Source organism: Rhagoletis zephyria, unplaced genomic scaffold (genome assembly GCF_001687245.7).
Source record: "Rhagoletis zephyria isolate East Lansing unplaced genomic scaffold, Rhagoletis_zephyria_1.1 Rzeph_scaffold_03483, whole genome shotgun sequence".
Classification (NCBI taxonomy): Eukaryota; Metazoa; Arthropoda; class Insecta; order Diptera; family Tephritidae; genus Rhagoletis; species Rhagoletis zephyria.
In genome coordinates, this window is record NW_016160566.1 from 6,950 (window position 1) to 24,910 (window position 17,961).

At 35.9% G+C, this 17,961-nt stretch overlaps 3 protein-coding genes across 7 annotated transcripts in view; 2 read left to right on the forward strand and 1 right to left on the reverse strand.

Annotated features, from left to right (window-relative positions):
* Positions 1–1,582: 1,582 nt before the first annotated feature.
* On the forward strand, positions 1,583–2,116 carry LOC108369072 (uncharacterized). The gene is made up of 2 exons (XM_017624055.1): positions 1,583–1,986; positions 2,051–2,116. Exons 1-2 carry the CDS (start codon positions 1,600–1,602, stop codon positions 2,114–2,116), a joined length of 453 nt encoding a protein of 150 aa, XP_017479544.1. The 5' UTR covers positions 1,583–1,599.
* Positions 2,117–2,626: 510 nt separating this feature from the next.
* The window catches only part of SCCRO4 (DCN1-like protein SCCRO4), a 21,294-nt gene continuing 5,959 nt past the window's right edge, over positions 2,627–17,961 (reverse strand). Inside the window, exons 1-7 of one of the 5 annotated variants that reach the window (XM_017624049.1) lie at positions 8,028–8,109; positions 7,169–7,342; positions 6,709–7,101; positions 4,066–4,157; positions 3,738–3,991; positions 3,262–3,469; positions 2,627–3,163 (exon numbers count right to left, since the gene is read on the reverse strand). In XM_017624049.1, coding sequence (XP_017479538.1) covers positions 3,087–3,163; positions 3,262–3,469; positions 3,738–3,991; positions 4,066–4,157; positions 6,709–6,815 — 738 coding nt within the window. In that variant the 5' untranslated portion in view covers positions 6,816–7,101; positions 7,169–7,342; positions 8,028–8,109 and the 3' untranslated portion in view covers positions 2,627–3,086. Of the gene's footprint in view, positions 3,164–3,261; positions 3,470–3,737; positions 3,992–4,065; positions 4,158–4,243; positions 4,828–4,870; positions 5,226–6,708; positions 7,102–7,168; positions 7,343–7,551; positions 8,006–8,027; positions 8,110–17,961 lie in introns of those variants that run through there. The other 4 variants (XM_017624050.1, XM_017624051.1, XM_017624052.1 and 1 more) reach the window with 4 other exon arrangements.
* Positions 9,794–13,673, forward strand: FRG1 (FSHD region gene 1). The gene is made up of 4 exons (XM_017624047.1): positions 9,794–9,997; positions 10,071–10,458; positions 13,207–13,406; positions 13,498–13,673. Exons 1-4 carry the CDS (start codon positions 9,939–9,941, stop codon positions 13,643–13,645), a joined length of 795 nt encoding a protein of 264 aa, XP_017479536.1. The 5' UTR covers positions 9,794–9,938; the 3' UTR covers positions 13,646–13,673.

The following is a 17,961-nucleotide window of genomic DNA, read 5'->3' on the forward strand; positions in this document are numbered from 1 at the left end:
TCTAGAGATTCGTGCGAATGGTATCTGTCGGACCGGAATAGGTGTCTCATGAATCTAATTCTTCTCACTCGCTTGTTATGACAGTTCGAATCGGATTAGATCCGCCCGGATGGCATCCGTCGGATACCGCAATAGGCATGATTGTTATATTTAAGTTCAAAATCTCAGGAAGAATTCTTTTCCCTAAGAGTTTATATTTAAAGAATTTGCCATCGGAAGAATCTTAATGCAATGAGAGAAGGCTTCCAGGATGATTAAGATTTTGTCAATCTTGTTTTTGCTTGATTTTATGCCCCTATTCTTGGGGCAAAATGCGAATGCGATACAATTAATTTTCATCGAAATTAATGGAATTGTTTATAACGCCGTTTTCTAAGTTTTTTAACCGTGCCGTCCTTGAAGTAGAATTTTAAAATGTGATTTTTCTTTGAAAATCGGCCTTTTTGCAAAACAATTAAACTTTGGAAGAATTCTCGCGGCCAATAAGGTAGAAAAACTGATTAATCCGGCAACACTGATTGCAGGGTTTACATTATTTTGTAAAGGCTGCGTTCCCGTAAAGCAAAATAAACACACCGAATCGCCGCTACAACCAAGAATGATAGAATACAAGATTGCGCCGATCAGAGGATTTTTGAGAATAGCTTTTGTGTGACGTCACACTGGTGCAATTGCGAGAGAAATGTCAAAACGTGAGCAAGAATGGAAGAAGAAAAAATGTTGCAAGGAAAACGTAAACAAGTTGCACAAGTGTGACGTCATGCAAACAACGATTCTTTCAAATTCGTTAAGAGAGGAATAGCGGTCCGAGATCGGCGCAACCTTTGTAATCTCTCAATCGTGCGCTACAACATAGTACAAAGTTCTGAACCATGAAGATTTTTTTACAATGTAGGTATGTAACTGCTCCTTCGTTATAGGCTTTTTTTTATAAATATATTCCGCTTAGTTCTGATTGTATCTGACTCTATACATTAAAGAAAATGTTAAACAGGGGTCCAACAGGGTGGGCCCTTTCCCCGCTGCTGTTATTATATCTCGAAACCCCTCAACTATCAGGAGTCTCTATGCTGTTGTTGTAGAAGTAGTGCGCAACCCCCCCGGTTTTCGTCATGTGTCGTCTTCATCATTTGACTCTACAAGCCTGAGTCTGTGGCACCACCCTGACCGGAGTTGTGCTTCCATTGTCTTTGACACTGGGGGTAGGAGGGAGATTGGCCCGTAAGTCTCCTGCGTCCGCCTTCTTCCCTGGCTTAAGAAGGGGAATGATCCTACCCGTTTTCCACATCTCGGGGATGATCAGGGTGGACTGTAAAAATTTGAAAGCTGCTGTGATGTACTCGACTCACGCAGCTCCTAGCCTTTTCAGCATCTGCATGGAGATTCCATCAGGGCCTAACGCCTTGGATTCTTTGGCACTCTTTCCAGCTACCTGTGTGCAAAAAACTGCCGACCACGTCCGCGGATCCGACGTTGTGGTATTGTCCAATGTAAGAGCAACGTTGTGCTTACGTTTCGTCGGATGGGAGAGAAATTTGCCCGCCGTCCACAGTTTACTAGCTCCGCTGGAGTTTGCTTTCCGCTTATGTTCGTTTAGGAATGTCCTTGTTGACATCCCTGAAGCAAGGATCACCAGGATTAAACTGGCGGATTCGCTTACGCACGATTGCGGCCCGGCCCGTTTATAGCGATACTGCCGTCTGGTATGACGCGGGCGACTGCTACGTTGATGATCCTGTGGATGTGGCGCTCAGCAACGCGCGCGCATGTTGGCGGTGGAAGAGCGTTAAATTTGCGGTCTGTGCGTTCCGTAAAATCGTCCCAGTTAGCTTTCACGTATGTACGGTTTTCGGATGTAACAAAATCTCTTCGGTGGTAAACCGCGACTACTATGCTATGGAGCAGGCAGTCTGTTGCGAGCGTGAGCACTGGTGCCATCCAATGCGGAATATGACCATTCGTACCCTGCAGGAGGAGTACCTGGAGGTGAGTCCTTGTAAAGTATATACATGCGAGTATATGTAAACGATTATAAAACGACGGATTATAGATTTTGAAATTATCTTCCTCGAGATTGCGTTACTTTAGAATAAGACTCCAATGTCTTCCTAAATAAATCAAGAACTATGTATTAATTATTTAGAACTTAAACGCATAATTCTTAGTTTTTATTTTTATTATTATGTTTTTAATTTTGAATATGTTTTATATGTATCTCAGATTTTCTTATTTTTTTAACATTAATTATCAAAGTTGACGCGATTTATTTTCGCTTTTCCACAGTCTCACACTATCAGTATATTCAACTGATATTAAACACGCTTTCCTTCATTGTCTTCATCACCTTCATTATTATAATTATGTTTTATTTTTACCTTTTCTAAATACTAAATGTTCCAAATATGACTATATGCTTTCGTATCCTCTCAATTTTTGTTTTGTGATAATTGGGCTGTGTGTCATATTTTTGCAATGCTGCCAAGGTAGCTGCTTCACCTGCACACCCACAATCTTACAAGATAGTTGTTCGGCAATGCTTATTTTAGTGATAGTATGATGCGGTAAATAAGCCTGTTACCCAATGCACGTAAGTATTTATTGTAGTTTGTATACGTCCTGTTGTCACTTACTTCAACTTTTCTTCCTCATTATATTAATAATGGCAATGGTAATCTATTTGTAACCATTGAGATTTATATTATCAAGAAGCAAATTATATAATTACTATTTATCGTAGTAGTAGTTCTTCTGATTTTGTTGCTGTTTTGTAATTATTATAGTAATACGTTAAATGTTCTCATTGATTACGCTGCTTTTTGTTGTTTTCTATGTGAATTATTGTTTTTAACTTCGCTTGTATTTGTTTCTACGGGTAATTGGTTGACTGATTTATACCTCTTATAGTATTTGTTGTTGTTACAAGCTTTAAAGTTGTTTACTGTTTTGCTTTGGAATATGCTGATTTTGTTTATTTGTGGTACTTGAGTTTCACGTAGTTGTTTTAGTTGATCTTTTTTTATGTAGTTGTGTTATTGATCTCGACATTGTTTTGTTAATATCATAAATTTGGTATTTTAGATATAATTTCAGCTTAATGTTGTAGTACTCGTACATGTGCGTTGCAGTCGTAACCATTCCACAAATTCATCCAACATAACAGGCCCTAAGTGAAAATAAATTTACAAATATTTTTTTAAGTATTACAATATAATAAATATGCACTATGTAAAATGATATCTATGTATTGACTATAGAACTCACATGCTCCATCGATATCGTAATTCGTTAAATCGTTGTTGATTGTGCGCGAGAATTCAAGTATGTTGCACCATTGGTCTTTGTTAATAACTTTGTACTTTGATTGATCGAGGAATTGCGCGAAATGTGGATACAGCGGCCAATGCTTGCCGAGTAGTAACTGTAGCATTGCTTTAGCTGTGTTTATATCCATGCTGCGCTGATCAGAATCCTGTAAATACATACGGATTTTAGCTTGTGGAAATATGCTTTATTATAAAATATACACTAGGCGAATTTCTTGAAACTTTTCGAGTATGCGGGTCAATTTTAGTCTAATGAAGTGTAAGTTTCAAACGGCTGAAAATCCCGTTGATTTTTTTTGAATAGTTACACAGGTGGAACTAACTTTTTCTACCTAGAGTAAGAGTTTTTACTTCTCAAGCTTTTCCACGTGAATTTTTTCTGTTGAATGCAATTGTTCATGTATATATAAGTACCTTGGCAAAATCGTAGGCATATCTGTATATGCTTTTGAAGACATTTGGATCGTTGAGTATACTTTTTAAATAATCTAATTTAGATTGCATTTTTGCAGCAGAATCACATTCCAGTTCGGTGAGGCCCTTTAACCATTCACAACGACTGAAGAAGCCCATTTGTGTGGCGCCCATTTTGTAGGCTAGCACAAGCATCACAACATTTTCCGGCTCAACACCAATATCATCGCAGAATTTCTCCATACCATCGGGACCTGTAGTACAGAATCAACGTGAGGTATGCTTTATTTTCGTATGCATAAAATATAATAATTTTGCAGCAAATTACCTAGCGTATCCGGCTCATCGGGATTTGTGTATTTACAAAACCAATCTACACAACGCTTTTGGCTAAAACTATCTTCAGCCTTGATGTGGCGTCTGTAAATAGAAATTCGCAAATAAACACACACATATTCACTAACATAAAAGCAAACATATTTTTTTTTTTATTAAAAAATCATTACTTTTCCATTCGTGCACACGAATTATGCCGAAATTGGCAAAAGTAAATTATACTAATTATATTTCGATAAAAAAGAAGTGTAACTAAACTGGCAACGCGTAGAGTAAAAATAAATTTAAATAAAAATTTTCAACACAAGAACAAAGTATTGCTGCAGCTGATTATTGTTATTTTAACATTGTCATATATGTTAATTGTAGTTGTTGCTTGCGCCTATAAATAGCCGGACTATTAAGCAATAACAAACAAAAACAGCATAGGGCAGCGAACGAAGAGTATAGTAAAAAAAGTCACAGTATCATCGACGAAGAAGCCGGTGGAAATTGAAACTCATACAAATGCAAAAAAAAAATCTAGAAAATTAGCTATGCGAGTAGAAAGAATTGACATCAGAAAGAAACTCTGTAGCGTGTCTAGGTGGTTTTTAAGCACATGATGCATTTAAACAAAAGTGTGATTAATTACGCACTTGAAGACAAGTACAATTTAATGATTTCCAAATATTTCGAAATTATTTTGTGTACTGCAATCTACAGATTTGTTTTATGCAAACAAATAAATGCACAGACATGGTATTTACACCTTTCTGCAGGTTTACTTATACTATATGTGATTTTAAAAACACTACCTATTTGATAGGTTAATTTTGGGTATCTTCAACTTCATTTTTGCTGTTATATGTACATATCTATATGCAGCACTTCCACTTGCAAAATTATGACTAACAATCAGCGCGAAATCGCACGTCTATCATACCGTAACTCCATGACTGTTATCAGTGAAACAGCAAAAAAACCAAACTCTGCTAAAATTACTGATAAGATGCAAATTATACGTTCAGTTATCAATGACGCTGATGGACTTAACTGTTCTACATATAAAGAAAATTGCTATTACATACATACACACAGGGACAAAAGAATGGATGCAAATTGTTTGCAACTTATATTTATTTATTTTTAAGAATATTCATTTAAAATATAGTTCGATCCATACAGAAACCGCATTAATGAATGTTTCAAAGTTTACGCAAAGCACACAAAAATGAATTGAATAAAAAAAAATTATCATCAAAACTTCCAGCTTTTTATTCAGAACTTAAAAAATTTTTATATTTTTATGCAGTTTTGAAGCTCATTTAATTTTAGTATAATAAAGTACAAGATTCCATTTGCTAAAAATTACCATTTATTTTTTCGAATTTTTATTGTCAAAGGTTTTGAGCAATTTCTTTCATATCTCTAGCTAAGAGTGAAAAGTGCTAAGTACATTTTTACAAATTTTACAGAAGAAAAAAACTTCTTTGAGCCATTTTTTTTCAAGTATTTCGCAAAACTTTCAATACAACATTTTGCTTGTTTAAAGCAAATCATCGAAACTCCATACGAATGAGGAGGCGTCGATCTTTACTAAAAATACTGTACGTGATTTCGTATTATTTTAGTGGTATCGGATTTTCGGTGCCTCCTTTAACCTTAGTTAATTTGCCTTTCACTGAATACATATATATGTATGTATAAACGAGAAGAAATCAAACAAGCAATCCTTTCGAAACGATGCATTTTCAATTTCTCTTGCGTCCTATATCAAATCATCAGTTTTCATAAAAAGTGGACTTAGCGACTCTTCACTGTAGCGAAGAAAAATATTCTAAAAAATTAATAAAAACTATTAAAAATAAATAAACAAAAGTTGCAAACAATTTAATTTATTTTTGTGTACCTAGTTTTTTTTTGTCCATCAGTGTTTGTACACATGTTTACATACACATATATGTAAATTTATGTCTTAAGAGAATAAAAGCCATACTTTATGGTTTACAAGTGTTGACACGTCCAGTTAACTTTCAATACTGACGATTTTAAAGAAATAAGTGATAGATTTTGAACTAATATAATGAATTAAGCGGAGAAGGAGATCAAACCTCATAACACTTAATTCCGATAAGGAAGTCCCTCAGTGGCACTCCCTACAACTTTATGTTGTGACTACCACATGACAACCAAGTTGTTCGTGGCAGAATGCATGAAATTTCATAAAACAGCGTAATGCAGATACGATTTTGTAGCAAAACAATTTGATGGTAAGAAATATATCTGTGGTCATAAGCACTAACCGCCTAAGTCGAAAAACCTGAATTCGAGAAAAAAATTTAAAACATTTGGATTGTAATGTTAGCCTTATGGGGAAACCAAAATATTTTCGCCTATAACTTTTTAAGTAGCCTAGCTGGCGAGATGGGGATTTCACATACGCATGGAATAGTGGTTGAAGAATACGATAGCATATATAGCTAAATTCTTTCTTAAGTCGACTTGGGTGGTTATTGCTTGTTACCACAGATATGATATTACATAAATTTTTCAGCATTTTTGTTATTTTTTAAGCAAGTCTAAGCACCGTTAAACAAATTAGTTTTAAAATTTTTATATACATATGTAGGTAATTACTATATTAACGAATTACCTGCTGGTGTTTTGTGTTGTAGCATATCCACCGCGTGGTCGCTTGGAAGTTGCACGCTCCTCTTCGCCCCCCATGTCGTGATTTGCACGCCGTTTACCGCGGGGCATATCAAACACCTTGATAGTTTATGATAACCTTGTGCCCACGTATGAAATGTTTGTACGTATTTATTTTGTATTTAATTGCTGCACAGGTCTTGTGTGTACGATTATAACTTTATAAGCAGGCCGGTCGGTAGCTGCTTTGTTTTTCCGGTAATCTCTATATGTATGTATGTGCGTATGCTTATGTATCCTGGGAGTGTAGATCAATTCAATGTAGGAAACCGTTTTTAGCGTTGGCAATTTTCACTTGTTTCTTTAAAAAAATATTCATCGATGGCAAGCAATTGTTCTAAAAAAGAAAATTTGAATTAGATATGAACATACTACGTATATTGGCTGATTTTAAAATTATTTACTTGGTGTGCTTTTAGGCTTCCGAGCGTTCTTTTATTACGCACTCGATTTTTTGCACAGCTGGTAGTTTTAGCAATTATCAAACAAGTGCCGAAAAAAAGCACTAGGCCGATTGATTGGAAATTCAAGAGCGCAATACAACTTCATGCAGAGGCAATGAGCAACGCTTTCATGAACTAAAATGAAAAAGAAAAGATTTTCATTTGTATGAACTAAAAACACATGTATGTGGATAAATGCACGGCAGTGGGTGGGCACTTATAACTTCATTCATTCACTATTGAATTATCATTTGGCCATTCTCAAGTTAATTTCCTCCCAAACAGCCATGTACATATTTTGTAAAGCTGCAACTTTTTACGTATGTATGAACATATATACATACGGAAGTCTGTAATATATTTAAACAGGGTTGTATATATTTTCTAGGAATTTCTATTTTCCAGCGTTGGTGGAGCTAATATTGAAGATTTTAGCAATTTCGCCGGCGTACGTAAGACCTAGTCGGCATCACCGGCTAGAAAACTGCGAGCTTCATAGCATAGTACGAATACGATTGCCAATATTTTGACACTTTCTTTTGGTGTGCCCATTCGGCGGCACATCCTGCCCCAACATTTATATAAAATTTGCTGGCTTCCATTTTTAGCTCCCAATGTCCTTTTTTCCCCGCCCCCATTTAGTCAAACAAGGCATCCACATCGCTAACGTTATCGCCCCGTGCTAAGATATGCATGCGGTTCTTTCATCATTTCAGTTCAATTGCCATTTTAGGTATTTAAAGCCCTTCAAATTGATACATTCAATTGATTTTGCAATTAACTCACAAACATATAACAATTTTAATAAAGCTTTTATTACCCGTTTATTGAATGTAACTATGTATTTAATAATGGCAACAAGAATTTCACTTCTTGGTGTATTTAGATTGTGTGGAATGCATCGTACAGTTTCATAAGTAAAAACACTATCAGCTGATTGCCAAAATATGCCTACAGCTGAGATCACCTGTTTTTTGGCATGTGCTCTTATCTTTTACAATTTCTTTCATTTCTATTACAATTTCATTTATTTCTATTACAATTTATTCAAAATACACTAACACACTGAACCAAAAACACCAATACAATAACCAAAAACACACCTACAGCCTGCCAAAAACACACCTACAGCCTGCCAGAAAAAACGGTAAGAAGAAGAGTTACTTTACTTATGGAACTGTACGATGGTGGAATGAATTCATTTGACAAATTATTGAATTCTAATTGGGCACTAACTGAACATACATCGCATGGTTGCATTTTTTACGACCGAAAATAAAGTCCCTTACCGGTTAACGGAAATTTACACCCACCTGAAAACCCGAGGCGAATTTATACGGTAGTGTTACTGGCGAATTTAGATTTTCGCCGCGGTACTTCCTAATGTCAAAATGATGTTTGTTGCAAACAAGGCGAATTAATATTACAACAAACACATCATTTTGACATTAAGAAGTACCGCGGCGAAAATCTAAATTCGCCAGTAACACCACCTAGTATAAATTCGCCTTGACAATATTGTCTGGTGTAAACCCTAACTTACTGGCGGTTTTAGATTTTCGCCGCGGTACTTCCTAATGTCAAAATCAAGGCGAATTTATACAAGGTGGTGTTGATGGCGAATTTAGATTTTCGCCGCGGTACGTCTTAAGAGCGAAATACACCACACAAGCGGCTTGTCAAACATTCTTCAAACCTACTTTTCCCATTTCGCCATACACCATGCAAACATGACTCGTTCAAGCAAAGAATTTTAGTTTTCTTCCAGTTCGCAATGCTAAATATTATGGTTTTCTTTCATTTTCCTCTCTTACGTCCTTACTCGGTGAATATTTCGTTGCAAATGAGGCGATTTTGCTATACACAACGCAAGCGGTTTGATCAAACATCAACATGGCGGTCAGAAAATCAAAAAATTTTGATTTTTTGCTCAAATTTCCCTCAAGCGGCTTGTCAAACCTTCAAACACCCCATACACAGCACAAATGGCTTGAAGCAAAGGGAAATTTCGCTTGGTTTGTCAAACCGCTTGTGTGGTGTATTTCGCTCTTTAATGTCAAAATGTGTTTGTTGTAATATGAATTCGCCTTGTTTACAACAAACACATCATTTTGACATTAAGTACCGCGGCGAAAATATAAATTCGCCATTAACACCACCCTGTATAAATTCGCATTGATATAAAATTTGCATGCAAACACAAAACAGCCGGGTGTTTCTGGCATTAAGAAGACATTTACGATCTCACGATTAATGCCTGGGTTATAATGGAAGTAACGGAACGAATTGAACTGCTATTCGGCTTTGTTTACTTTTACTTGAGCATTTTTATCGCCGCCGGGAATACGGAATCTTGTATGATATCATTCTTGTTACCATATAGTGTTTAGTATAAAACAATTTCTGCTACTACTCAAAAAAGNATACGGAATCTTGTATGATATCATTCTTGTTACCATATAGTGTTTAGTATTAAACAATTTCTGCTACTACTCAAAAACGCGAATATGTGGTAGATTTCAGACCTTGAGTGGTAGATGCTCAAAAAAGTGGCAGATCTACCTCAATGTGGGAGAGTCCGATCACCGATGCCGTCAAGTGCACATTTCACCACCTCTAGCTAGCTTATTTCACCTTAGCTGCGATTTACCAGAAATTACCAATGTTTCCTGCCCACTGAACACTTCCATATAAACAAACCCGATTTTCTGCGAAATAAAAATTATAAACAATGTCCGCTTATGATAACGTTAGGGTTGGAAAACTAGTGTTAAAGGGTGAAAAGCCGAAGTAAATAAAACAGGAACATATTAATACTAACTTAGATCCAAATAAAATCTACATTGCTTTTAAAATATTTTAGGAAATCCAAGAAGCACAAACGTGCTAGAGATCACAAGGACAAAGACAAAGTGAAGAAACGTAAAACTGTGGTAGATGAGGATGCGCTCCGTCATGGCGGTTGGTGGTTGGCAAAGAGTACACCTGAAATTCGTGGTGCCGTTGCTATAGAATTTGGGGGAAGTGCATATTTGAAAGCGCAAGATAATGGTTTGTTCACGTTGGGGTCACCACACAATGAAGGCGACGGCCCGGACCCTGAAGAAATCTTCACGGCTTTTCCGATAAATGACACAAAGATATCAATTAAATCTGGTTATGGAAAATATTTGAAAATCGAAAAGGATGGAATGGTTACAGGCCGTTCGGAGGCCGTTGGCAGCATGGAACAATGGGAGCCTATTTTTCAAGTAAGTTAATCATATCATACCTTTGCTACAAAAGTGCCATAATCCAGAAAACCAATAACCAGAGAAAAACGGCATTAAAGTTTACATACGCTCCCACGGTAAAAGGGAAGTCATTTCTTTCTAAGCAGCTATTCATCGATAACGCTATGAAATTTGTACACAACATAGAAAAGTTGGCCTTCATTCCTACATACATGAAAAAAAATATATTTTTTGGATTATGACACTTGCAACAAAGGTACTATATGTATTACTAGCAAATGCCCGCTTGCTTCGCGGTGCCTAATAAAATCTTTTGCGTTCACCAATCAAAAATAGAGTTTAAAAGCAAAAGCAGTCTGCAAAGTAAACATTTTTAGTTTAAATTGAAACGACTAAAAAACGGAATCCTCCTCACATATGCCAAGAATAGTAGCGCTGTGATTCCATATGGAATACTAATCCCTTTCGATGTAATGCGTTTTACCTATGATCTTATTTCCACCTGTGAGATCTCTGCCAAGCGTGCGTAATATTCTTCTACGATCCTGCAACTTCAGCATGGGTCCGGTGTACCATGTAAGCCAATAAAAGTCCTTATACGGAAACTCAAGAGCACAGATGATCGTTTTCAATTATAGGGAGGCCAAGAATCCTCGCTGCCCCACAGGATGAAAAGTTTTCGCGTACATTGGCTAAATGAGTCGCGTTATCTAATGAATATCGTTCAAATGAAGCCATTGATATACCTATCGTATTCCTTCTTGGACAGATGTGGTCGAATCTTTCCTTGTCAATTCGCCACTTTTACTTTTAATATTTATGAATTGGTTTCTCTGAGTCTTATGCAAGATCACGCTTACACCGTCTTACGGTCTTTATATGAATACTTAAACGCATCCTTTATTTAGCCAACTGAAACGTAAATTCGTCTAAGATAAACATAGGGCCAAAGCAGAATAAACCCCGCGGTTGTTTCTATATATTTCGAGTGCAGCGTCATCCATTGGGTCCCTTTTCTGCAAAATCTTTCCTTGTCATGGAATGAATACGAATTATGAATTCCGATCAGATTTTATAAAAAATACGGATTTTCTAAATACTTAAACTCCAGCGGTCCATTTTTAGCAAAGGAATTTTTCATCATACAGGTAGTCACGCTGCAAATTTGAACGAAATCTGTTAATAAATACGACTTTTATAAGTAACTCTACTCCAGCGCCACCAGCGTGTTTTCTAGTAGCCTATAATAGGACCATATATGTATGCAAGGTATAACCCCCGACAATTTGACTGGGCTCTATTGAGTGGTTTTAGAGTTTAGTCCACGACAGTCGGGTCTACGTAACCGGAACGACCCAGATTTATATCTGGCCAAGGACGGTCACTCCAGCAACACTCCCCAAAAACCCTTTAGGGAACTTGTATGCTGCTACAACAACAACAACAGAGTTTAGTCCGAAAAACGGAAATGGCTATAATTTTATGTATGTATAATCTGGCTGAGTTGCGCCGGAAAAAAATTCACGCGAAAATTTTGATTCCCCCCATAGTAAGTACATGGAAACCTAAAGCGAAAAATTAACCGGTTCAGGGAAAATGAAACTCATAAGGCAGAATATGTTTCGAATGAAAAAAAAAATCATGAAAGTAATAAACGTTTCGAATGTGTTTTAACAAAATAGGTGCATAAATACGGCTTTTATAAATAGCTCGACTCCAGCACCACCTAGCGGCTCCGTTTTTGGTAAACGTAATTTCCATTATGCTGAAACTATACCTTTTGAATTTGAAAGAAATCGGTTAATAAATACGACTTTTATAAATAATTCGACTCCTGCGCCACCTAGCGGGTATATTTTTGGTAAACGTGTTTGCCATCATGCAGGTAGCTTACATTTTGAATTTAAAATAAATCGGTTCATGAATACGATTTTTATACATAACTTGGCCCCTGCGCCACCTACAGAGTTTTGTGGTAGCCTGAAATTTTGACTGAAATCTATGCAGTAGATTTTGAGTTAACTCCGAGCAACGAAAACGGCTATTATATATGGGTATTCACAACGGTGTCGGTCATGATTCAATAATACAAGGTTAGATAATTATTGACAGCTGCGGTTTGACACTCCCTTACAAAAGGTTGCATTTACGGAGGACAGAGAAAGGGCAAGAATGCAATCCCTTGTTTCGAAAATGGTAGTAGAAAAGTACGCAAAGTAGGCAATTAGTAGTGAAATTCCTTTCGTAAATTCTAATGTATTTGCAGGAAATCTGGCATTTTAAACGAAATGTTGATCGTAATATTGATATATCTACGTGAATTACGTAATGTTTTCATCAGTTAAATATTCTTCGTATGCATATACAAATAAAGATATTGCACAGAGCTTATACTTTTATTTCACACCACTGTTTCCATGTAAATTTGCAAAGAAGCAACACGGTGACACTGCTAAGGGAGCGGTGCGAGAGAGACAACTGTCAGTTTATCGAACCTTGTGTTATTGAATCATGGGTGTCGGTAAGTGTCGTATTGTTGGATGTCGTAAACTTTAGACGCCTAAAAGATATCTTGAGGGGGTTCGCAAAGTACTTTTAAAGTCATATTATGGATTTTTGCAGTGTTAAAAATAGTTGTTTGTCGTTTCAAGTTCTCTAAACATTTATTTAAGCTTTTAAAGTTTACGACATACAACAATACGACAGTTACGACACTATTGTGAATCCCTCAATAGATTGGTTGCATTACAAAACTTTTCTCTGCAGGATGGAAAAATGGCGCTTCTCTCGGAAACAGGATTTTTTATGTCAATAGATCCGGAAGATGACGCTTGTGTAGCACTACGTAAAAAAGTAACTGAGCACGAAATTTGTAAAATACGATGCAATGCACAGCGCGAAGCTGAAGAGGACGAGGAACCGAAGGAAGAAAAGGGAGATTTAACCGAAGTAGAAAAAAATTATGTGTACGTTTTGGCGGTTTTCGTAAAATTATACCAACATATTTGGCATTTGTGTTGTTAATGCTTAAGTGTAATTTTTTTCTGTATATTACAGGAAAAAATTTCAAAAGTTCCAGGATAAGAAGTTACGCATTAACAAAAACGATATTAAAGAACTCGAAGATGCAAAGGATCAGGGCACTTTACATGAAGCTTTATTGGATCGGCGTAGCAAAATGAAAGCGGATAGATATTGTAAATAAAATTTTCACCCAGAATTTATCTATTTACAATAAAATATGCATTTCGTTTAGTTACTAAGAAAGTAGCGAGCAAAGTGCAAGCTAAATAAATGATAACTTATACAACAGAAAAGTATTATGCGTATACAGTAGTAAAAATATAAATAGGGAAGAGAAAATTTTAGCATTCCTTGGATATTTGCCTTCCGTTTATTAAATGCCGGTTTCAATTTTTTTCTGTCAGCTTCCATATTAAATTTAAATAAAAAATGGGTTTTCAATTAATACTTCATTCGTGAAACTGGCTAGAAATGTTTAGTATTCAGCCTCATTGCGTAAGTCGTAAATTAGGCTAAATTGTACGACCCGACAACATTGGCATTGTCTAGTGAAGTGCTGAAATAAGTAAACGACGAAAACCGTCGAAAACTACGCAGTGCTGCCAAATTTTTCCGTTTTAATAAACTTGTCGAGTGTAAACGTTAGGCAAAGACGTGAAATTTTCGATACGATTCGACTCTCGAAAAACGACTTACATTCGAAACGACTCTTGCAATGAGGGTGATTATTTTACTAGCCGAATGTATGCATATGTATGTACGTTTAAATATTTGGAGACAGAAATCATATATGCCATCATGTGCTTCGTTTATTATATAATTAAAAAATCAGCTGACTTCCAAAACGTTAATCGGTTTGCATACGTACAAAGTATGATGTTCCATAACGCCGAACTACCAAATGTTGAAGATGTATACTTTTCCAAAACGCATCGCTAGCGCAATCACCGCATCAGAAACAAAGTTGATTCTTCGTTTGTTATTGGTTACCATTGGTGTTTTAAAAATGGAAAATTCATAAAAATCGTTCATTGCTATATTGATTATTTAAAATATGCAATGTATATGGTTGCAATGTGTCGCAACTCTGCATATACAAACAGTTTGAATACCGCAGTATAAGTTTCCAAACAATGTATTGATACGTTTTGGAAGTCAGCCATCTTGTCTAAATCCGTTCAGTAGCGTGATTAAAATATATCGCCTTTCCTTCATACTATATATAGAAGATAGTAATTTTAAATAGGTGGCAACCCTCTTAAGAAAAAAAAAATACATGATCCAGAGGCTGTATTTTTTTCATTTGACAGTGACGGTGCAGAACTGACGCCTACGCTTATTAGAATTGAATATAATAATTTTCTTGACAGGTGGCAATCCTACGAAAGGCGAACTCTTTGAACATAAAAAAAAAAATGTTAGCGCTTTTCTAGAGCCCAATCCCTTTCATTTGACACCTCATTTGTAATCCAACGAACGGAGCGGATCTTAATAGTTTTTTAGACAAATGGCAACCCTATTAAAATTCCAAGTAAAAAAAAATCCCTCTCTCGTCGATACAGAGTATATTAGAGAAAATCTCGCCAAAATCAGTTCAGTAGTTTTCGAGATTACCGCGTACAAAGAATCTCGACTTTCCTTTATACTATGAAAGAGTAGCTCGTTATCTAACAAAACCATGTCAGCCAAAATTTCAAACTTTGTACAAAAATTAGGAAATTCTGAGAAAGTTCCATCAAAATGTTGAGCCATTTAATTGGATTTTATTTATAAATATTTTGAGTATGCAGTTTTATAAACAAGTGCAAGTTTCAAGTAGCTGGGACTTACTGTCGATTTTTGGTAATTTTTTTGTGGAAGGTGTTGTCCGCTTTCTCCATACAAACAAATTGTCGAATATACTTTATAGTATGCAAATTATTAAAAATTTAATAAATATTGGAGCCTTGTTGCTTTCTTGGTAAGTTGCTGATGCTCAACTGAAAATTTTCTGAAATACTGCATATGCCGTTTGTGCCGCAATTTCAGCAATGCATATCTATAACGATCTCAAAACACTCCGCTAAGCCAGTGAACGATTGGTTCAAGGGGATAAATTTCAATCCCTTGATCTCAATTCAAAGTATATGGGCTTGCTCGTGATGCATTTACAACCGCAGTGTTGCGCGAATTATTAAAGCATCACGTTCGGTGTGAATTTTTAGCTATGTTTTATTAGTTGGGAAGTTGCAATCGTATTGCAAATTTTCATCGGTGCTGCAGTATTGCCGGTTTTATTACGTGCCTCGAACAGGCCCACAATTTTCTCCTATTTCAAGGTCCAACTACATTTGTTTGAAATAGGGCGGGCATTTTTTGTTTTCAAAACTATATTTTTTATCGAAATTTATAACTTTCCAAAGCAAATCGGCTCTAACCAAAATGTATTTAACAAAGTGTGATTGAATTTGACATTGCTCTCAGAAGAACCATCCTATAGTTAAATTGAAAAAATTTTGTATGAATTTTGAATCGATTGTTCATATTTTTTGGCATAATAGTACCTTAAAAGAGAGCCTACCTGAGTTGTGAATCACACCCTGTTTAATACGCCTTGGCTGTAACTACATTCATATATGTATCTTACTACCGAAGCTAATATATACATATCAGTGGTAAAACAACTTAAGGGACGACTTCAGGTTTTACTCTGCATTAAAATATTAGTTTCCCTTGGAAAATTTTATATTTTTATTAAGCTTCTATTAAAATAGCATCTTAAAGCATAATATGAACTTGTTATCGTTAAAATTAGGTACCGGCCGAACTCGAGTTTTTGGCAGAAACCGAACCCGAACCGAACATTCGGATTTTTTCTTGAAGTTCGGCCGAACCCGAACCGAACACGAAATTTTTAGAGTAAAAATTACGTAAGTAATTACATATATACCGCAAAATAATTAACTAAAAGCATTTCTGATATTTTATGTAAATTATCCGTTATTGCGTTCAGTTTCACTCGGCAACACTCGACTCGTTTTTTTTTAGCATTTGCAGCAGAAATATAAATTGCTAGTGCGGTATGAGCAAGTTGAAATATATTTTCGAAATCAATATTCGCCTTTCGATTGCAGTCAGATTTTGCAGTTTTAATTTCTGAAACCGATTTCCGAAATGTGACCGAAAGTACTTTTTGGCCTCAAACACCTGAAATAAACTTTCTTTCTCTAACTGTTCGGTAAACGATTCAGAACGCTCGGTCTTATACTAGTTAAAATATTGTTTGGGAACCCAATGAGATATTGCTTTAAACGGAAAACGGCCTATTTCGAGATAAGTCGTTTTAGTAAAATGACAGTGAAAACGTTGAAGCATATTTCTAAAGTCTTACTCAATTTTAAAAAGAAACTGCCCTTTAAAAAAATATTTGGCGACCACATTTTTGTTAAGTGTTTGGCCGCGCTCCTCATCCAATTAGTGGTGTACGTAGGGAAGCTTTTCATTGCCCAAGTGCACTCTAGTGGTGTTCGAACCATGCCCGAGCAAACGGCACCACCTCTAACCACTGTAGCTTCTGTTATAAACTCCACAAAGTTTTTTGAAATAATGCTAAGGTGACGCTCCAAGCTAGAAGCAAAATATTTTGAAATTACTAATGGCGTGTTGATTTCTACAAAAAAAATTTGCCTTCTCATCGCCCTCTTCTTAAAGTTTGTGAGTAGAGGGCAAAGAGTAGAGGACATTTTTCGGTAGAAACGGAATCGGCATAAGAAAAAGAATTTGACAGGCATATATGCATTTTTTTTTTTTAAATTAGTCCGTTTACTCTTTGTGGAAATATTTCATTGGGTTCCCAAAGAAAATTTTATCGGTTAATAGCCATAGGATGTTGTAGTTTATGATGCACTTTTATGGCCCTATTATGTATGGCGACTGATAGCCAATGGAACACATTGGAGCAAAGTTGCCAATTACTTCGAAATGGACATGACAAAAAAGTAAATTCGGACGTTCTCTGCGTTTTTCTATATACTGATATTAATCGCTTTATATAATACAAAGTAGGATACTGGTAGCCAATAATCGTTATTTTTTCACCGATATGTTTTCAGTCAAAAATAACTTTAACTGACTTTATTTTTTCGGTAAAAAAAAAAAGTTAAAATTTGATTTTGGTGCCAAATGAAAGAGGACTTAAATATCTTTTCAACAGAAATAACGAACGAAGTTACCACTTCTGGTTATCTAATATATAAAAATCTCGTGTCACGGTGTTAGTGGTCGAACTCCTCCGAAACGGCTGGACCGATCTTTATGAAATTTTTTGTGTACATTTGGTAGGTATGAGAATCGGATGTAAAGTATATTTCATACCGCTAGGTGCAGGGGGCGTGGCACCTCCCATACAAACCGAATATTTCATACTGCATATATCTGGAAGTGTTCATGGTAGAGTACTATAACTTGGTATGGAGATATATCAAACCAATCGCATACTCATGGAGAAAAATTGTGGTT